This window comes from Carcharodon carcharias, chromosome 10, assembly GCF_017639515.1.
Source record: "Carcharodon carcharias isolate sCarCar2 chromosome 10, sCarCar2.pri, whole genome shotgun sequence".
NCBI classification, from domain to species: Eukaryota; Metazoa; Chordata; class Chondrichthyes; order Lamniformes; family Lamnidae; genus Carcharodon; species Carcharodon carcharias.
Window position 1 is genome coordinate 152,767,709 of NC_054476.1, and position 21,936 is coordinate 152,789,644.

Sequence of the window (21,936 nt, forward strand, 5' to 3'; positions counted from 1 at the left end):
CACGTGTGCTAAATTAGTCGGGTTTTGCTCTGCAGGTGGATGTTAATGATCCCACAGCCAGTTGTGAAGAGGAGCAGCAAGTGCTCCTTGCCCACCCAACCTTAAAAAAAAAACACATCAACCCATCATTCAACCAAGCAGTTGCTGCAGGACTTTGCTGTGCACAAATGGCCATCACATTCAACAGTGGTAGCACTTAAAAAGTAAATCCTGGGAATTGAAGTGCTTTGGGCCATCCTAATAAACTTGATAACCTGCTATAGAAATGCAAGTGCTTTCTAAGTTCTTAATTTTCCAAATTATCAATGTTAGTAGCTTCAAAGGAAAATACTATCATAGCAGTAAAAAGGGGGTGGTGGGGAAATGCTGCATTATTTTCTTTCCCCGTTTCCTTGTTTGCCCATTGGAGAAAATGAACCAAAATGATGGACGTAATGAATTGCTACATAACTTCTTTCAGAAAAGAAACATTACCTGTTAAGTGTACCCTACAAATTACATACAACATTACAGGAATGGAATGCCTGTGACAGACAAGTATTGAACTGCAATGAAGGTTCACTGGACTGATTCCTGGGGTGAGGAGATTGTCCCATGAAGAGAGATGAAGTAGACATAGAATTTAAAAGAGAGAGAGAGGTGAACCTTATTGAAACATAAAATTCTTAAGGTGTTTGAGAAAGAGAAGATACTGGGAGAAGGTTCCTCCCCATCCTCAGCTGGGAAGTCTTGAACATGATGTCATGGTCTCAGAACAAGGGGATGGCCATTTAAGAGCATATTGAAGAGAATTTCTTTACTTAAAGGGTTGTGAACTGTTGGAATTCTCTACCATGACTAAGCTGCAGATGCCCAGTTGTTGAATATATTCCAACCAGAGATCAATTGGAAACGAACGGAATCAAGGGATGGGGAGTCGTGCAAGAAAGTATAGCTGAGCTAAAATGGGGGAGCAGGCTTGAGGGGCTGAATGGTTTACTCTGCTCCTATATGTGTTCTTATGCTGTGCACTTTTACTGTGCTTCCTTACCGAGCATTATTTTGGATTTGGCCTGCGAAGGCTGACCCATGTCTAGGCTCATAGACTTGCGTGTCCTGGGGCTAATTTGCCCCATCGTTGGGTAATTAGCAGCCAAATTTCTGTTAGAGGTCTTGGGTGATACCCATGGCTGGCTCTCTCTTAAAGCTCTGTAAAGAGAATTGGAAGAAAAACAGATGAGATTCCACTTGAATACACTGTCAGAGAAAATTTTTAACCTGTCCATTCTGTCAGTGAAGGGGCTTTAGAAAGATAAAATATATCCTCTGCTATTATACCAAAAATGCATAATGCAGGGAGAAGGTTAGGTTATGATGTTTAACACAGTGAAGACAACTAGTTCATTTGAGTGTTTTAACTTTGGTGTGATCTTTTTCTCGAGACCCAGGCCCTGAATGTAAGCTAAAAAGGCAATTTAAACTCAGACTTGTTAATCCATCCCCTCCTCCTAACAATTTTTCACCTGGTAGATGTGGAACTGAGTATTTTCATATAATTCTGTTTTACTTCTTGCATTATTACAGATTAAAAGAGAGTTTAGCATATTCGGATTGTACCTTGTGAGCTGCTTCTAATCTACAGTTGAAGAGCAAGTGCCACCATTAATTTACCTCTGCAAAAACATCATCCAACTTTACACCCTTACTGCATCCATATTTACTATCAGATAAATTGGTTTGCAAAAATTGCTGAACTCACTTGTGCAGAGCAACCCAGGTGAAACCTGCAGGCATGGAGCCAATTTCAAAGTGTACACTGATGATATCCAGCTTTACCTCCCCAACACTTAGCTTGGCTTCAAGAACACTTCTGTGCTATCTGCCCACCATCACAGAATTACACAATGTACTGTATAATTGCAGGTCAGTCAGCCCAACTGGCCTACGCGTGTGCTTATATATTACAAGAGCCTCACCGTGCCCCCCATCTGCTCCCCATCCCCAATCCCTGATCACCTAACCTTAACAGCAGATCCTCCTATTCCTTTCTTCCTCACGTTTATTTAGCTACCCATTACAATCAGGTAACATTATGGCAGCAATAAGAATATACATTTTATTCAATTTACAATTCAAACAAAAACAGACCTGTTGGAGATTAATCTGGTGGGAGACACTATTAATTTTTTTTTTTAAAGAGTTAACATTTACAGATGAGGAATCATGCTTCCCAGTTATTGCCAGAAACCCTGGAACAGATAAATACAGCCAAAGAGGTTAAAAAAGGGTAAACAGTGAAATAAATGTGCACAGACCTGGAGCCTGGGTCAGTATGGTGCATATAATATGTATCCATTGGCACATTCTCCATGGAAATGTCAGACATTAACAGAGACTTCCTGTGTTTCAGGCTGCATCGACTCCTCACCTCCTCTGAAACAGTCAGCAAGGCTGTGAAAAAAATTTTTTTTTAATGACTTGCTTATGAAGACTGCTCTTCAGAGTCAGTCAAGACTGTACTCACGCCTGTATTTCACTATTTCAAAGACTAATATCAGAAAAATTACATAGATGGGGGTGCCTGGCATTGACTTTGGAATACTAGATTCCCCTTTAGAGGGAATGCAGGCTGCAATGCAATCTTTTCTACTTAGCTCCTGATGGGGTACAGGGGATGGGTCTGAGACCAACTACCTTCTAGAACCTCCAAGTGGTAATTCTCCAAATATCAGACTTAACAGTGAGCAGCTGCACCAGTAGATCACAGCTGAGCTGATCACCTTCTCATGTGATGGCCCATACCAACAATTTTTAGCTTAGGATTTAGAGAGGGCATATCAGTTGACTTTTCCTCCCTCAAGTGAACCCAATGCAGTATCCACTCACTGCTGCCTAGTCAACTCAGTACAGACTGCAAATGAAACCTGGAACCTTCTGATCTGTATGGTTCAGTTGTCTTTACCAACTGAGCCACTGGGGTGCTGGAAACACCATGGTTAATCTGGCCTCCCAACTTGATTACCCTTAATGGACAACTTTTGGCTGCTTTTTTATTTCAGTCAACATGCCACACAGTGGCAGTGCATTCAACTTGTCTCCCTCCCCTCCCCCACAACTTTTCCAGGAAATCCAGATGGCTAAATGAGCACAGTAGCAATTATATAATGGACAAATCTCAGCTGATGCAATAACAAAATGTTTATCAAACAAAAGCAAAGAAAATATCTTCTCACCAGCAAGATAAGCTACACTTTGAGTGTTAACTTCAAACTTGTCACAGTTTCTGTGCTTGCCAACCAAGGCTAGTAAGGTGTGCAAAATTCTCACTGTTCTGGCCACTGTGGTGGGGGATGGATGTCTGTATCCTAAAGAGGGGAGAAAAAAGTCTTCAGATCTTTACCGAATAGCTTCAGTGTTTAACCTAAAAAATACTGAAAACCAACTGGCGATTTGTGGATTGTCATCCAAAATGATAACAGGTGCAATTAGCTCAACTTAGGATCTAGATGTTGGAGTTAATCCATGAACTGGAGGCATAAACATAAAACTTATCTATTTATCTCTGCTATAAAAGACATTTCCAAACCTTATGCAAAAGTGACAATGGTCAGAGCTAGAAAGAGGACAATAATTACAGCAAACAATTCAATGTCAAAGATGTAACTTGGATCAAGCCATTAAAGTTTTATTCATTTGGTTCATTGAAGCAGGCTGAAAACATGATGTGTTTGAACACTTAACTCTCAATATAAAGTTGTTGTGGTTTGAGGTTAGCTCAGTTCAACTTATAGCATTCTACCTTGAAACTCTTGTACTAATACTGTCCCCAACACCACCTCCATTTCTTCTCTGGAAGTGCCAACTCATTCTGTGGTTTGCCAGTACGTTGCAAAAAGTCCCTCATAACTTCAGCCACGTACTCTGCGTGGGGCGATGAAATGTAAGGTAGCCAACTACTAGATTTTAGGGTCCAGGGGCACAACAACTGAGTGTAATTCTGCCCCATATGCATCAATATTTTCAGCAGGGCTCACTGTATATTTATCAGGAATGAGAATCTTGTTTAATGCTCTTTGCTCTCCCTTTAACATCTAGGCCAACTGTAGCACTGCTACTGTTGCTCTGGTTGAGAGTAGCTCATTGAGCACAGAAGTTTGTTTGCTAAATGCTCAAACTATCAGGCTGAGCAATTTTCTAAGTATAGACTTACACAGAATCCACTCTTCAGTGCTTTTTTGTAAGAATTTTGTGATTGCAAACACTGAACTAACAAAGCAACAATAAAACCCTGCATTTTGTTCACAATTGCGCATTTAAAAATGATCACAATTGAACATCACTAGCGTAAAGAAATCGACAATGGTAGTGAAGATCTTGCACAAAATATTGCCTATTTGCTACAAGGGAGCAAGTGGCCAAAGCTGAACCATGCAGGAAGTAACCAATGTAACCACTCCACTCAGCCAGAAGTCAGTCTGTCTAAAGATATGATAGGGATTCCTTTTCATCTTAACCAACCAATTCAGGAAGTTGAAAAGTTGAAAACCAGAGCAGCAGTAGCAATGCTACAGTTGGCCTTGATGTTATAGGGAGAGCAAAGAGCATTAAACAAGATTCTCATTCCTGATAAATATAGAGTGAGCCCTGCTGAAAATATTGATGCATATGGGGCAGAATTACACTCAGTTGCTGTGCCCCTGGACCCTAAAATCTAGTAGATGGCTACCTTACATTTCATTTCCCATTGCCTGGGAAAAGCTTCTATAATCTCATCCTACTCACCACACCCCCACCACATCCCTGGCCACACCCCAACTAAGGCCAACTTGAGTGGGAAGGCAATAGGAGGGAAGGATCTCCCAATCATATGGCAAACATTTTGTTTTGGATTCTCTAGCCTGCAGCACCAAGGAAGGTGGTGCCATTCCTCTGTGATTACAGTAATCTTTGAACTTCAGTTGAATTGTGTTCTGTGTGATCAACTTGGGTTCTTTAAATGCAAAATGTTATATTAGCCACATCTTGCATAATCTGGTATGTGAAAATCCATATTGACCGGGCACAAATCGTTGGGACAATGCAGATTCATAAAGACTTCAGCTGACGAAGGTCTGCTCTTGTTCTTGATTGAAGACCAAGAATAAACTGGTAGGTCTAAGCTTCTGAAACATATACACGGCGTACAAATATTTGCCACAAGGGTCAATTTACTTTTGGCTGTTGTTACAAGCTAAACAGCAATAAATTCAGCGTGTGTGTTATAGATTACTCAGGTAGTCTGAGTTGCTATGACAACAAGCACTTTTTACGAGCATGTTGTGGCCTGGAGCTTTGGATAGTGATGGTAAAGGCTCCAATGTTCTTTCCACCACATGGCTGACCAGGGATCGCTCCCACCCTTACCGTCTGCCATTGGCATTTGTTGGAAGGATTTGCATTTTGATGCTTAACCTGTTTGGCCATGTAACAAACGCACCTTCAGTCCAAATCTCTCAGCGAGACGACAATTCAGATCTCAAACAGTAGGTTGGCAAATGCTTTGAGCATATGCATGTTATTTGTTCAGATTGTCTCTTAACACAATTCTTTTTATTGCTTGTAACTTTAGAATGAGGAGATAAACCTGCCTCACCATAATTCCTTAATGCTATCCCAGTCTGTACTCCTGAAAGAAACTTATTAAACCTCTAATTGCGTTTTGATACAATGGGGAAGGTTCACTCACCAAAATAGCATGTGACCAAAGACAAGGATATTAACTGCTTCTTTAACTAAATTGAGGTCAAACATTTGCTGTAATAATTAAGTATTCAATGGGGATTATGTGTGGCATAAGAGGTGGTGGTGGGGGTGCGGGGGGAGGAAGGGGGAGAGAAATTTCTTGTAAGCTTAAAATAACCTACAAAGCCCCATCGATCCTGCTAGAAATCATGAACAACCCTGTTGTAACAAAGTTGCAATTTCCAACATTCAAGTGGTGAGCATTTTTTAAACCAGAAAATCTATGAAAATTCTGAGAAAAAACATTATGTTATTGAGCTGGCTGACTGCCCTACTTTCCTACACAGCGGAAGGGGAGAGATGTCTTCCATTTCCAATAACACAGTTCTTAAGTGAATCTTCTGGAGGAGAGAGGTAGAATCCTTCAAGGAGCCATTTTGCACTCGCTTAAGCTTTGCTCTTTATATCACAGTTAATCTTTCCTTTTCTGATTATGAACCATGAGAGACGATTCCTGAAGGTGCTAAATGTCACTCCATGCTTCCTGTGATGTCTTATATATTATTGAGCCAAGGCCTGAATAACAATGGTCTTCTCCTTTACTTGTCCCTTGGTTGAAAACAGGGCCGTTCGATGCATTTTGTTTTGTTCAGCCATATTTGAAACTACTGGGACAGAACTTGCTGAAAAATGGCATGTGAACAGTGCACAATGTAGGTACAGTGCAAACTGGCCAGCAATTTTAGTGGATTAAGAGCTACGTCATCAATTATGAATCTCCAGAACTTGCAGGCTGATGTACGTTGCTCTGCCATTTTTTTTCACACAAACAGCATCTCATCCTTAGCCTCTGCTATCTTGAAGAACATGCTGGATTTGAACATTAATTGTCCATTAAACTCACAACAGGAAGTTAAATCTTGTAAATAATAGCCTAAATGACTTTTTAAACAATATTTTTTTTATTGAGTATCAATCACCCACAGAGGACAACCAAGTAACAATTTAAACCATGGAGTCTCATTACTTCAAATTAATTGTTGGAAATTTTAAAAAGTTAAGTTTAAAATTTTCAATTATTTTTCTTCCTTTTCTTTTGTCTAATTTTTTTTTCCTTTCTCAAGCTAATCTTTCTTTTCCCTATTTATTTTTTCGCAACTTATCTGGCACTAATCCACCAACTGTAATTCAGCTTCCCCCTCAGTGCTTCTCGGTTATTTCTCAGTCTATAAATCTGATTGATTAGGGAGATATGCTGTTGGTCCTGCCATGTACTGGTGCCCCAGGTGTTGTTCCCTTAAGCAAGGGTGTGCAAAAAATTTGAGCCGGGGGTGGGGGGGTGGTATGCTGCAAAATGCACCTCTCAGCAAGCTCTGGCCCAATATGCTTTTAATGACAAGATTTTATTTGCTGGCAAGGCTGTATTCTTAGTTGCCCAAAGGTGGCTCTGGTCAATCTTGAATGGTAATGATTGTTTGTGGTTTGTATGGTCACTTCAGAAGGCAAACAGCGTCAAAGAAATAAAATGTGGACTAGAGTCATGCATAGGCCAGATGGGGAAGGTTGGCACAGTGTTGCTGTTGGTCGACATTCAGTTAAAAACAAGTTTAAAATAAAACTTGTGTGTTCATGACCATGTTACACTGAAAATTTTGTTCAAATCAAAGCAGAATTTTGATGCAAATATTTTATTTATTTGTTTTCAGGATATGGGTGATTGCAGGCAGACCACATTTACTGCCTATCCTTGGTAGCCTGGATAACTGAATGGCTTGCTGGGTCACTGCAGAGACATTAAGAGTCAACTACCTAGTGTGATAATACAGTCACATGCAGGTCAGAACGAGTGGTAATGGCATTATCCTTTTCCTGATAGATACGGTAGATCACAGCGTATAAGTCTGTATGGCATATAATTTAACAATCAGCTGTTGGGGTAACTCTCCTCACCTTTCATCAGGTGTCCCACTAGTGCAAAGTTGAAGTTAGAGTTGAAATTGAGACCCACAAAATGGTCCATTTGCTTGCAATGCCACTCCAAAGGTCTTCTGACCTCCATAAATACTTCCTCTGGACTCTAAAGGGAAAAGCAACATACTATAATAAAAATATTATTCATCAAAGTTGCTTGCCCTACAAATTGTTGAACTTTATTGCATTTACAACATATGATACAATTACCAGTGGTTTGTAGACACAATTTACTTTGTGACTGCTCCTGCGATTTTGAATCACAATGGCAGCTGGAGCCAAACCCTTTGCACAGTTCACAGATACATGGGCTTGGATCTCCATCTACACATTATGGTAGGCCTGAGTAGCTTATTGACATCCACTAGAAGAGGAATAAAATGGCCACAAATTCTACCTTAAGTCAGACTTCACATTCCTTAATGGCTAGACATGGACTAGCACTTATACAAGCAGTTTAAAATCGATGGCCACAATCACCCGAACTGAGTGTGCTGGAAGTAACAAGTCACATGCAGAATCCCAATGGTCTAGCAGCAAGTAAGAACATAAGAACATAAGAAATAGGAACAGGAGTAGACCATTCAGCCCCTCAAGCCTGCTCCACCATTCAATAAGATCAGGGCTGACTCTGTGTTTCGATTTCCACATTCCCATTTAACCCCGATAACCTTTGATTCCCTTGCCTAACAAGAATCTATCTACCTTTGCCTTAAATATATTCAATAACCCCACCTCTGCCACCTTCTGAGGTAGCACAACCCTCAGAAAAAATTTATCATCTCTGTGCTAAAAGGGCGACCCCTAATTTTAAAACAGTGTCCCCTAGTTCTGGACTCACCCACAAATATTTTATGATCTATTATGTTTGGATGCTATCAAACTTCTACAGACATATTATTAGCAATCACCTCACCTTGTCATTGAAGACTTTAAGACTATCCAATGTATGCAGGTTCTGTTCCAGCAATGCAGTACCAGCTGAGTATAGGTTGACTTCATCCAGCTGCAACACTGCTACTGCTACCCAAAAGAGGGCCTTGTGCATGTTTGAGTCCTTTCAAAAGGAGAGGGTATGATCAGTGAAGCAAAGGTTCTATTAAGTCAATTCTATAGTTGTACATTTGAGCTGAAGTAATAAATGTGCACTAGAAATTAGACATGGCTCAGTTATAAATCAGGCCTATATGCAACAACAAAATGAGCACATTTAGTTAAGTATCTCAACTTAAGAAATTTTTTCTTTTCCTTCTTTGAGTTATCACTATGCTACCTACCTGACCCCAGACTAAAAGGCCAAGGAGGTAACTTAATTGCAGTCCGCAGTTAAAATGCCCTCTAATATGTTAAGACACAAGCAGGGGTGAGTTGACTTGGTGATTGAGTGTGGAAAGACAGTGCATACAACCTTGCAGCTAAATATGGAGCAGCACTGGCAGAGGGGACCTTATACAATTTTAATAAAGCCCCTTAACTGCTTTTTTAGGCATACAAGTTCAGATTATGGCCAGTGGGCTACGTATAACCAATAAAATGGCAACTGTGCAATTTTCATCTATGTTTGCTAATTTGTGTTGTTTGAACTTTGCAGCTCTGGAGGTTTAAAAAAGGGCTATTCTTAACCTAGTTTGCTTCATTGTTTAACAAATACTAAATTAGAACCTCAACTGCATTGGCAGATATTACTAAGTACTTTTCTGACATTTGGATTCCACCAGCAATCCCTGATGAACAGGTGGGCTGGGAATTGAAACTTGCAGCCTACTTTGAATGGTACATAGGTCACAGCTGCCCACTGCCATATTACAAGTGGTGATGCTTGAACAGAAAAGCAGGCACGCAAAATTCTGTGAGCACCAGTTTTTGCAACTCTTCCAAATGATGGGCAGAAACTACAAAAATTACCTTGATAGCAGGCAACATCTTGGCGTTATTCTCAAATTTTCTACTTGTCCTGCTTCTTAAACTGTCGGTGTATTTTCTCCTTTGACCTCCTCTTACTCTGCTACCCTCAGTTTTACCAGTTGCTACCTGATGTTCTAGTTTCTCTCTCCTAATTATGTGCCCAAAGAATTGTAGTTGTCTATTAGTGATCATATGCAAAAGTTATTCTTGTGTGTCTGCTTTCCTCAAAACTTCATTAGTTGAGGGTTGTCTAACTAATCCTCCTCATGCTTCTCAGAAACCACGGGTGGAGTTTTATGGCCCTGCTGTGGCAGGGGTGGAACCATAAAATGCAGTGAGTTATTCAAAAGTCCACTGACTTCGGCAGGACCGTAGAAACCCGCTGGCATAAAATTCTGCCCAACATCTCTGTTGCCTTAAATTTACCTTCATTATCTTGTTTACATTCCAACTATTGCATTCAGTTATTAACGGTGACCAGGTGTAGCATTTTAGCAATCTCATTCTGCTCTCTATAGAGGTATTCTTATTTCTAAAGAGGTTTGACATTTTTGTGAAGGTTTGTTTTGCAAGTGTTATGTGCTTCTTGATGTCTTGATAACTTTTCTCATCAGATGTTATTCGGCTACTTAGATAAAAAAGTGATTCTGCTTGTTTTATCTTTTTTGATCCTACTGTTGTTTTCCATCTAGGTGTCGCCTCTTTTCTTTGATACTATCATCTATACCGTTTTGCTGCAGGTTAGTGATAATCTATGTGTTGCTGTTTGTTGCACTTGTGTCTTTGTATATATTTTTTCTATCTGCCATAATGGTTGCCTCATCTGCACATCTCACATTGCTTATATTCTATCCACCAACTAAAATTGTTGGTAACTCTGACAAGTGTCTTACAATCATTTTACTGTGAAGATTAAAAAGGTCTGGAGGCAGCATTGTCACACTCCTCTTTTTATAGCTATCCATTCAATATATTCCCCAAAGCCTTGCAAATTTCTGCTCTTCAACTGATGCTCCAATTCTTTTTTCAAAGCCACAAGTGGATCTGCCTTCACCACAGTCTCAGGCAGTGCATCCCAGATCCTAACAACTTGCTGCGTAAAAAAGTTTTTCAAGTCAGATATAAGAAATTGTCTTTAAGACAATTATAAAATTAGCAGGCATTCAATTATAAACACTTAGGCAGAAGGATGTATGCTTTCCGCTTCCGTCTCTCCCCAGAAAATAACATTCTTAGCAGCCAGGGATTGAGGCAAAACAAATATGCACACATTCCAGAACTAATAGCAGGGGTTCTTCTAGCACTTGTGCATCCTTTTATCTATACCTGTGTCTGGTAAGGGCTAACTAAAAAGTTACCTCAAGCTAAATTATGGATGCGGGGAGGTGAGCATCCTAACATCTTGGGTACCTGTCCTGTAGTTATTGGATAGTAAGGTTCAAACAAGTGATTGACATAGGGTAAACTACCAGCCCCTAGAGATAAAGTATATTAATGAGTGCTCAGAGATAGCAGGGGCAAATCCTCATCAGGCAGTCACCTCCTTCAGATGGATGACGACCAGGGAAGACCTAGGGAAGAGTTCTCTAACACTTTGGCTAGAGGGCAGATTGCTACCATCACAAGCTACTGATATCAACACACTTTGCCAACTGTTCGTTCCTCCTCTGAGATCAGTGAACTGCTCTCAACTGTAACAGGTTGTATATTTTCTGCCTATTTCGCTAATGCGAAATATCTAAACTGTTGCTTAATAAACTACCTTAAAATTACTTATGAATACTCGACTGCCTATCTTGGGTATCTGTGGCTCCTGAACCCAAAATCTTACAGATTGGTGTCGGAAGTGGGATCCACAGTAGTCGAGAGGTATCATTGGCTTGAAATTGGAGAAGCAACAATCTTAGGTTGTAGTTAAATGCACATGGAGTAGTTATCATGTGAAGCCAGGAGTCACAATGGCACTGGCACATGCTGGGGAATGACTGATAGAGTCTGACTGAGGAAACAGTGCGCCTGGAGCGAGACACATCCTGGGAGCTTCTCCATGGAGAAGCATGCAACAGAGATTACAAATGTATAATAAAAACAAGGAGTTAAGGGTTAGGGTAGATAAGTTGCAAAAGGAAAGATTCAGTTACACTAGGAAAAGGAGGTACAAGATAGTGCATGTTATGTAAGAAACAAACTAGAACAAGCACTGGAACTAAATATTGAAAATGCTAGATTAAGTGAAGAGTTAGAAGATGCAAGGGAAGCTTTGAAGAAGTTAATTCAGCAACAAAGCACAAGGGATGGCAGTGGTCGCCATTTTGACTCCCCAAATTTGAAAAGCCTTTTCCTGAAGGGATTCCAGCCATTTGTTCGGAGTGGACTGGGTGTTCACAACACCAAAGCAGTAGTCTGGGATGATTTGATCCGCCAATCTAGTATGGTCTGGGGACAAGTCCATAGGAACAATCCTTGAAAAGCCACAAAAGCTAAGGTAGCTGCTGTCGAGGGCCTCTTAGCTAACTGGAAGTCTGTGCTATATTGTAACTGTGTACAGAAGTGTCCCTGTCTGTTGTTTTAAATGCAACCACTTGGGTCACTAGGCTTGTGATTGTCGTAATAAGTGTACAGGGGATGCTGACAGGGATAGTGAACCTTACTTGCCCGCCCCCCCCCAAAACAGATGAGCCCCGACCCAGTCGAACAGCGTCAAGAGAAAGCGCACGCTGCCATTGAGGCCATGCGGATTGGAAATGGGGCCCAGCCCATGGCTGCTGCAGTGTCTAGCCCTCCAGGCCAATAGGCCAGCCTCAAAAGTGACTCCTATCGGCTTCCCAGTGAGAGGTGGTGTCCCCTCTCTATTACGATGGTGGTGGGAGACAAGTAGACTGCACTGTTGACAATGGACGCTGCCAGCAATTAATGTTAGTTGACTCTGACTCCTCCACCATCATCACCATCCAAGACCCTTATCCAAACCCCATGAAGCTGTACTCTTACCCAGCGTATACCAAAATTTGAAATACCATCAAGTCATTGTTAAAGCAGGGTGTTCTTCGTAAACAAAGTTACTGGGTGAAAGTATGACTATTAAAATGTACTTGTACAGCTGTGAAAAGGCTCTGTTTGTTTATCAAAATATAAAGGTGTTTTAGAAAATGTTTGATAGAAATCCAATTTGAGCTTTAAAACATTTCTCCCAGATTTGAAGAAGAGCTGCTAAAATTCAAATTAAAGACATATTTTACTGACTGATCATTTCAAATTTGGTTAAGTAGCAAATATCTGAACTTGAAAAATTGTTTTAAAGGGGAAAAAGGATAAACAGAAGAGATATGGAAAAGATTGTTTTCCTTTTCTACAGGTTATCTGTATGGTTGTAACGTTGTCTTTTTAAGAAGCTGCTGTCCCAGACCACCCTCCGTCCCTGCTCTCCACATAAAGCAATGATTTTAAAAAAGGGGTTACTATTTTGTTTAATACTCTTGGAGAATGAGTTAAATATCTTCTATATTGGCCTACCTGAAATATTTCAGATCTAAAATTTATTCTGCATCTTTAACTACTAAAGGTGTTTTCATATGTTTTAAAAAAAACTGATGGAATCAGAAAACTGTTTTGAAGGGAAGTTACTAAAATTTGGACTTTGGTCTTAGAATCCTGGTTGTACCAAAATGAAATAACCTTGGGTGAGAAATGTCTTACAAAACGCTAAAATACTTTGAAACAATTGGAATTTAATCTAAAATTTGGGCAAAGTTGAAGATAACAAAAGAATTTAATAAAGTTTAAAATGAGTTGGTTCTTTTAATCGGGAGAATTTTTTTTTGTTAAAAATTACGTAAAGTGACAATTGTGTGCCAGGTTTTCTCTGCTCCCCAAAACAAGCAGTGAAGTCAACCTTTTCTGCTGACAGCTGTTTTTTTTCTTTTAAATCACCACACAACTTTCGTATTGCTAAATGCATATATTTTGGACGTTACTAAATGCTAAAGTTCCTAAATTTACAGATATGATTTCATATTATTAACCCATTGGTCTTCTAAGCAGGGCCACCATGGATTTCGTTTTTGTGTTTTTTTTTTAAACAAGTTTCCAGGATCACAAGTACTAATAGCGCAGCAAGGAACCACAGTCTTGCAAATTCAAGAACTTGGACTAAAGGCTTTGCTTTTCAGAGATTTGGTTTTAACCATTCAGGCCGTTTGTCACCATTTGTTGTTTTCTCTTGAGACAAAGTGTTTGAGAACAGGAGAAATGGAAGTTACCTCTAAACTGATTAGAAGCACTTCTGTCTCTGATATAAAAGCACCGATTAAAACTATCAAGCCTGGGAATAATTGTTTCTGAAGTTAGAATGGATAAACAGTCTAGGTGGTTCTGTTTATCAAAAAAAAACTGTTCTGGGGAGAAATAAACACTAACAAAGCCTGTCAGCTTAACATTACTATTTAAATTTTGGGATAATTTTAAAATAAACAAAAGTCAATCTAGTAGGTTCTATTTGAGAAAGTCAAATGTTTGTTTAAAAGAAAGAGAAAACAAGCAAAATACGTTAATGCCTGGAATCAAGTGGGAATGTTTAATTTCTGTTTGAAAGATATCATGAATATCTCCAAGGCTCATGAACAAGATAAGATGGCAACTATTGCAAGGAAGTGATTGGGCATAGGAGATAGGAAAAATTACAACACAAAATGGGAATTGGAATAACTCATCTTGGATATACTTTAATGGAATAAATCAATTTAGTATTGATGTACCTTCTAATGTAGATGAGACAAATAAGTTGATAGCTTTCTCTGAAATATTTGTGTCCTTGCCTACGAACTTTTTAGGAGAGCTGAATTTAATGGTCTGACCACTACCTGAGACATGCAGGGGGAGAAAAGCAAAAATGTACTGACAGACAACACCCCCGCCTCCTTGATCTTTTAGGAAGGTGAAAGTCAAAGTGGCTTATCAGATGGAGCATGTGTGGCAAGATATGCACAACTTCACCAGGAAGGAAATTGGGACACAGGTGAGAGTGTGCGGGCATGATTTGTTATGTGCAAAGTAACTGACATGTGGAAGCGCATGGTGAAACTGCACTGAAGAACAGGTACCAGACATGCTCAGCTACTTGACAAACCACATGCCATGAAATGGTTGATGTGGTCTGAAGAGTTAGAAAACATTGTTTTTTCAAATGACCAAGGCACTGATGCATACTCCATAGAAAATCTGACTTTAAGACAACTAAGAGTTAATGGTCAGAAGGAGTATTATCAAAGTAAAAGGAATTTTGGGTTGGGACAATTGAGGGCAAGGGAGAAATAACACTCAATGAGAATTATCCACAACTTGGATACAGGTGATGGGACAGCTGGAGAATCTTTTAAATCCATGCATAGTCTCTAAGTATATGTACTTATACACAAATAGCCTAGAAAGTAACAGCAAAGGAATAAGGAATATCACTGGATGAGATGGTCCACAGGTGGGGAGTGCCAATCCAAGACGCTCGTAATCAGATAATTCCAGTAGCTTTAGTATGTTATCAATGATACGTAATTGAGAAATTAAGAGAACAATTATAAACCCTTAGCAGAAGGTAGCATGCTTTCTGTTTCTGTGTCTTCAGAATAATCATTCTTAGCAACCAGGGTCAGAGGCAAAACAAAGGTGCACACATTCCTGAACTGATAGCAGCGAGTCTTCTGGTACCTTTTGTACCCTTTTATCTATACAAGTGTCTAGCAAAGGCTAGCAAATGAGCCTCAGCATGAGGTAAACTAAAACATGACCATGAACTAAGTGATGGACAAGGGGGAGGTGACCATCTTGAGTATCGGCCCTGTATTCATTGGTTAGCAAGATTCAAACGAATGACTGACATGGGATAAACTACCAGCCCCTAGAAATAAAGTATATTAATGAGTGCTCAGAGACAGGGGGCAATTCTCATCCCATGGCAGTCCTCATCCTATGGCAGTCCTCATCAGGCAGCCACCTTCTTCAGATGGAAGATGGGCCGGAAAGATGGAGGAAGACCAAGTGAAGAGTTCCCTAATACTTCATATCACTTACTTGACTACCTATTTTATATATCTGTGGCTCCCGAACCCAGAATCTTATACAGATAATCTGTTTTTGTGACATATATTGAGGATTAAATGTGTGCCAGGACACCAGAGTGATCTCCTGCGCTCTTCTTTAAAATCGTGCCATGGGGCCTTTTACGACCACTGGAGGAAGCAGATGGGGGCCCTCAGTTTAACACCTCATCCAAAAGATAGCACACTTCCAACAGTGCAGCATTCTCCAAGTACTGCACAGTTTGTCAGCCTTAATTATTGTGCTCAAGTCCTGGAGTGGGGCTTGAATCCAAAATCATCTGACTCAGAGGCAAGAGTGCTACCCACTGAGCCATGGCTCTCACAAATCACATGAAGTATTGGAAATTGCTTCAGGTCTTTTAAATGAAAGTGAAACGACAAGTTTGTGCTTACAATGCAACTCCATATGTGCTATTTTAAAAAAAGAGAATTAATCCTTGCAGTTCTGCTCATAATCCCATTGCCATCAATGGGCCTTTGCAACGCTACATAAATGCCCCTTCTTCTGTTCTTTGTCCTTTTGTTTGGTTTTTAAACTCATCACATTTCTTCCTGGGGCGTATGTCTCAAACAGTCCAACAGCATGAAATACAGATTATTTTTCACTCTTTTTCATACGAGATCTGTACTTTTGCCATTTGCTCACATTCTGCATTTACCTTATTCAGCAGTGGTTGAAGCTTGGTCAATGCTATAACAGTGGCTTCTATCAAAACCTGGCTGTTGTGGTTATCAGGACCTTTCAAGCAACTCTCCAGGCCCTGTGTAAGTGAACAGAAATGCCACAATAGTTAGTTATTAGCTTCCCTTGGAGAAAACAAACACATATTTCCACCAGAGTTAATGGTGGCAGTGGTGGGGAATCTGCATGCCCATTTCCATAAACCCATTACAAAGTCTGGATGACATTGCCAGACTTCATAGGGTGATTGTGTGCTATCCACTAGGAACAGTGGGTGGAAAACCTTCTTCCCAAAAACGTAGCATAGAACACAAGTGGCACGAATACAATTTTACAAGCCATAGCCACCATGCCAATTCGTTCCTTTACTTCAAACACTCCACTGGCCTTAATAATTATTTGCTCCTCGGTATTGGAGTTACTGACTGCTAGTCTGAAAATCGAACCAGTCAAACACTTGACTCCCAAGTTAGTGGTCATGTTTCAGGGTTATGTATTAGTTAAACTAGTTTGGTCTGATCTGTCAGTTTCCAATATATCTGACAAACTTGATATGGCTACAAAGTAATTGTTTTTCTAGGCCTAGATAGTTGGATATTTAATTGCAATTATCAGATTGTACACAAATTTAATCTGTCCTGAATGAGCTATGCTACAGCATGTTTTTTTTTTACAGTTTTGGAGATCAAGATATGATCTTACTTTGGTAAGAAAAGGGAGGGGAGTAATCTTGAAATCTTGACTTGGCATTTCAATTGCAACCGTGAGAGCAGTATTGAGAGGTGGAGTGGACTATCTATCACCTTAGCTTGGAGTTCATTGTGAAGATCTGTCAAAGGATGAAAAATCCAGCCATTTGAAAGAAAGGCTATTTATTATGCTAATACCTTCAATGGAAGCTGCTAGTTTTAGGCTGATGAGTTAATAGTGCAGCATTTTATGTTCTGGGTCATTAACTATACAAAACACTTCATCAAAACATGCAAAAAGTTTGGTTCTTCAGAACAAAAAAAGGCTGGTTGCATCGACTATGTATGCTTGGCGATGGCACTGAGTTTTCACTCCTGTTTTTTACTTTTGATTTACCTAGCTGACTCTTGGTGAGTCACTCTGCTTAGACCAGGCCATCAAATTCTAATTTTTTTTTCTTTGTTTTAGAAACTGAAATGCTATTCTACGTAAAAATCACACATCCTGTTTATGCTTCAAACACATTCCTGGAAATGGCTGATTAGCTGATAATTGATAGTGACTGAATACAATTTACATGAGCTTCTTCAATCAACTTCTAGTATTTATACATTGCTTTCACATAACAAAAGTATTTCACAGTTGAGAAGATGACCCAAAAAGGATAGGGAGGGTATAGGGAAGTGAATAAAAACACAACATGGTAGGCTTTAAGGTGGTTTTCAAAGGTGGGGAGAAATGCAGAAAAATATGGAAGGAGTTCTGGAGTTTGGAAGCAAAAGTAGCTGAAGGCTTCGTCACTAATGGCATAGCAGAGGGCTGGGAAAAACATGCAGGGGGCCTAAGAAGAGACAGTAGAGGGTGAGAGCAGAACTGGAGGAAGATGCAAAGATAAGGCACAACAAAACCTTGGAAGTTACTGAAGGTAAGAACTAGAATTTTGAAACTGATGCTTGGTGGGATGGAGGCTAATGGAAACTGGCAAGTATTGGGAAGAGAGGCAAGCAGCAATTGAAGTGGAGACTGCTGACAGTGGAATTATGGATGCATCAGGTCTTAAGCATGTTGAATCTCAGAAGAACAGCAGCAGCTGGCATTTACATAGATGAGCCAGAAAACGTTGAAAAATCAAAGCTGAGTGGATGACAAGAACTTCCAATTACATAACGTCTTTAACAGGGTAAAATGTCCCAAAGTCAGTGAGAGTGATGTGGTGTTAAAGGGTTAGCAGCTCTTTCAGGCTATGGGCCCTGGCAATATTCCAGCAATAGTACTGAAGCTCCAGAATAGTCATGCTCCAGAACTTGCTGCGCCTTTAGCCAAGTTATTCCAGTACAGCTACAACACTGGCACCTATCCGACTATGTGGAAAATTGCCCAGGCATGTCGTGTACACAAAAAGCAGGACAAATCCAACCCAGCCAATTAGCGCCCCATCAGTCTACTCTCGATCATCAGTAAAGTAATGGAAAGGGTCATCAACAGTGCTATCAAGCAACACTTGCTCAGCAATAACCTGCTCACTGACACCCAGTTTGGGTTCCACCAGGGCCACTCAGCTCCTTACCTCATTACAACCTTAGTTCAAACATGGGCAAAAGTGCTGAACTTGCGGGGTGAGGGGAGCGTGACTGCACTTGATATCAAGGCCACATTTGACCGAGTGAGGCATCAAGAAGCCCTACCAAACTGGAGTTAATGGGAATCAGGGGGAAAATTCTCTGCTGGTTGGAGTTATCCCTAGCACAAAGGAAGATGGTTGTGGTTTTTGGAGGTCAGTTATTTCAGCTCCAGGACATCACTGCAGGAGTTGCTCAGGATAGTGTCCTCGGCCCAACCATCTTGAGCTGATTCATCAATCAGCCCTCCGTCATAAGGTCAGAAGTGGGGATGTTCCCTGATGATTGCACAATGTTCAGCACCATTCACAACTCCACAGATACTGAAGCAGTCTATCTCAAAATGCAGCAAGACCTGGACAATATTCAGGCATGGGCTGACAAGTGGCAAGTAACATTCGTGCCACACAATTGTCAGGCAATGACCATCTCCAACAAGAGGGAATCCAACCATCGCCCCTTGATGTTCAATGGCATGACCATCACCGAATCCCCTGCTATCAACACCTGGGCTTTACCATTGACCAGAAAGTAAACTGGGCTAGCCAAATAAATACTGTGGCTACAAGAGCAGGTCAGAGGCTAGGAACAGTGTGGCGAGCAACACACGTCCTGACTCCCCAAAGCCTGTCCACCATCTACAAGGAATGTCAGGAATGCGATGGAATGCTCTCCACTTGCCTGGATGAGTGCAGCTCCCACAACACTCAAGAAACTTGACACTGTCCGGGACGAAGCAGCCACTTGATTGGTACACATCCATGAACATTCACTCCCACCACCACCGTATGTACAAGATTCACTGTAGGAATTCACTAAGGTTCCTTTGACAGCACCTTTCAAACCATGACCACTATCATCTAGAAAGACAAGGGCAGCAGATAGCTGGGAACATCACCTGGAAGTTCCCCTCTAAGTCACTCACCACTCTGACTTGGAAATATATCACCATTTCTTCACTGTTGCTGGGTCAATATCCTGCAACTCCCTTCCTAACAGCACAGTACTTACACCACATGGGCTGCAGAAGTTCAAGGAGGCAGCTCACCACCACCTTCTCAAGGGCAACTAGGGACGGGCAATAAATGCTGGCCCAGCCAGCGAAGCCCAAATCCCGGGAATGAATAAAAAAAATTCATAAACAGTAACTGGACCCAGAGAAAAAATACAATGGCAGATGAATCAAAATTCAGCTCAGAGTACAATCATTAAAATGAGCAGACATGGTGTGTAAATATGCTCCAAACCTCACATCATCCATATGTGCAGTTGAAGCATTGATGCAACTCATTCCTCCAATGACAGAAAATTAGAATAGTCAGCAATGCTGGAAGATAGCATGCTTGGTGATAATTAAGGAGGAAATAACTAACTCAACTTTTGTCTTTTGACTGATGCAAGATCTTCTGAAGGTCCCACAGTAGCTCTTAAGGCTTGGTCATCAGGAACAGTGAATTCCACTACCTCAGAAATGGTTCAAATATTAGTCCTGTCAGTACTTCTGAAGTTTAGGGGCTAATAATTAAATGTGGTAAAATGACCTTATCTATGGTTACACATTCACCATGAGTAGCCATCACTAGATGCTAGGGTGATGGTCAGATAGTATACCAAGAATCCTGTGCTATATCTGTATATATCCTAAACATATGACAGTATAGGTTTGCACCTGTCAATTTTAACTCAGCTTGCTTTGCTAACTAGACCATGTCCTCTTGGTATTCAGATAATAGACAGATGAACCTCAATGTTGCTTGATCCTGCCTGAGGAACTTTAACTAGGCCCACAAAAGTATTTTGGACATTTATTGTAATTCATCAAACAGTTCAAATTAGAACCAAGACAAAAGGACCTTCAATAGCAATTACATACGTTTGTACAGTCAAGTGGCACAATAAAACATTAACTGCAAAATTTGAACAGATCTGACACATACATATGAATTAGTAGCAGAAGTAGGCCACTCGGCCTCTAGAGCCTGCACCACCAATCAATAAGATCATGGCTGCTCTGAATGTAACCTCAACCCCACGTTCCTGCCTACCCTAATTGTTAATCGTGAATCTATCTGGCTCTGCCTTAAAAACATTCAAAGATTCTCTTTCCACCGCCTTTTGAGGAAGGGAATTCCAAAGGGTCACAACCCTCAGAGAAAAAGTTTCTCCTCAACTCGTTCTTAAATGAGTGACCCTTTATTTTTAAACAGTGGCCCTTAGTTCTAGATTCTCCCACAAGAGGAATCATTCTCTCCACATCCACCCTGCCAAGATCCCTCAGGATCTTAAAGGTTTCAATTAAGTCACCTCTTACTCTTCTAAATTCCAGTGGATACAAGCCTAACCTGTCTAGCTTTTCCTCATAATGCAACCTGCCTATTATAGTATTAGTCTAGTAAACCTTTGCTGAACTGCTTCTAACTTTCTTTAAATACTATGCACAGTACTCCAGATGTGGTTTTAGCAATGCCCTTTCCGACTGAAGCATAACCTCACTAGTTTTGTAATCAATTCCCCTCACAATAAACAATAATATTCTATTAGCTTTCCTAATTACCTGCTGTACCTGCATGCTAACCTTCTGTGATTCATGCACTCGGGCACCCAGATCCTTCTGAATCTGAGCTCTGCAATCTCTCACCATTTAGATAATATGCTCCTTTTTTATTTTTCCTGCCAAAATGAATAATTTCACATTTGCCCACTTCATACTCCATTTGCCAGATCTTTGCCCACTCACTTAACCTATCTGTGTCACTTTGTGACCTCCTTACATCCTCTTCACAATTTACTTTCCTATCTATCTTGTCTCGTCAGCAAACTAAGCAACTATTCCTTCGGTCCCTTCATCCAAGTCATTTACATATATCGCAAAAAGTTGAGACCCCAGTACTGATCTCTGTGGTACACCACTTGTCACATCCTGCCAACTAGAAAAAACCCATTTATGGTTACTCTCTGCTTCATGTTAGTTAGCCAATCTTCCATCCACGACAACATGTTACTCCCTACACCATGAGTTTTTATTTTCTGCAATAACCTTTGATGTGGCACTTTATCAAATGCCTTATGGAAATCTAGACAGTACATCCACCGGTTCCCCTTTATCCACAGCACGTGACTCCTTCAAAGAACTCCAATAAATTGGTTGAACATGATTTCCCTTTCACAAAACCATGTTAACTCTGCCTGATTGCCTTGAACTTTTCTAAGTCCTCTACTACAACATCTTTAATAATAGCTTCTCACATTTTTCCCATGACAGATGTTAGGCTAACTG

The 21,936-nt window shown here is 40.5% G+C and overlaps 1 protein-coding gene across 5 annotated transcripts in view; it reads right to left on the reverse strand.

The window, feature by feature from the left end:
- nf1a (neurofibromin 1a) overlaps positions 1-21,936 on the reverse strand; it is a 292,673-nt gene that overhangs the window by 24,597 nt on the left and 246,140 nt on the right. For all 5 annotated transcript variants that reach the window (XM_041198253.1, XM_041198251.1, XM_041198250.1 and 2 more), the window contains 6 exons: positions 16,328-16,429; positions 8,588-8,728; positions 7,651-7,777; positions 3,213-3,344; positions 2,295-2,430; positions 1,031-1,188 (listed from right to left, as the gene is read on the reverse strand). In XM_041198253.1, the coding sequence (XP_041054187.1) occupies positions 1,031-1,188; positions 2,295-2,430; positions 3,213-3,344; positions 7,651-7,777; positions 8,588-8,728; positions 16,328-16,429 (796 nt within the window). The remainder of the gene's footprint in view (positions 1-1,030; positions 1,189-2,294; positions 2,431-3,212; positions 3,345-7,650; positions 7,778-8,587; positions 8,729-16,327; positions 16,430-21,936) is intronic.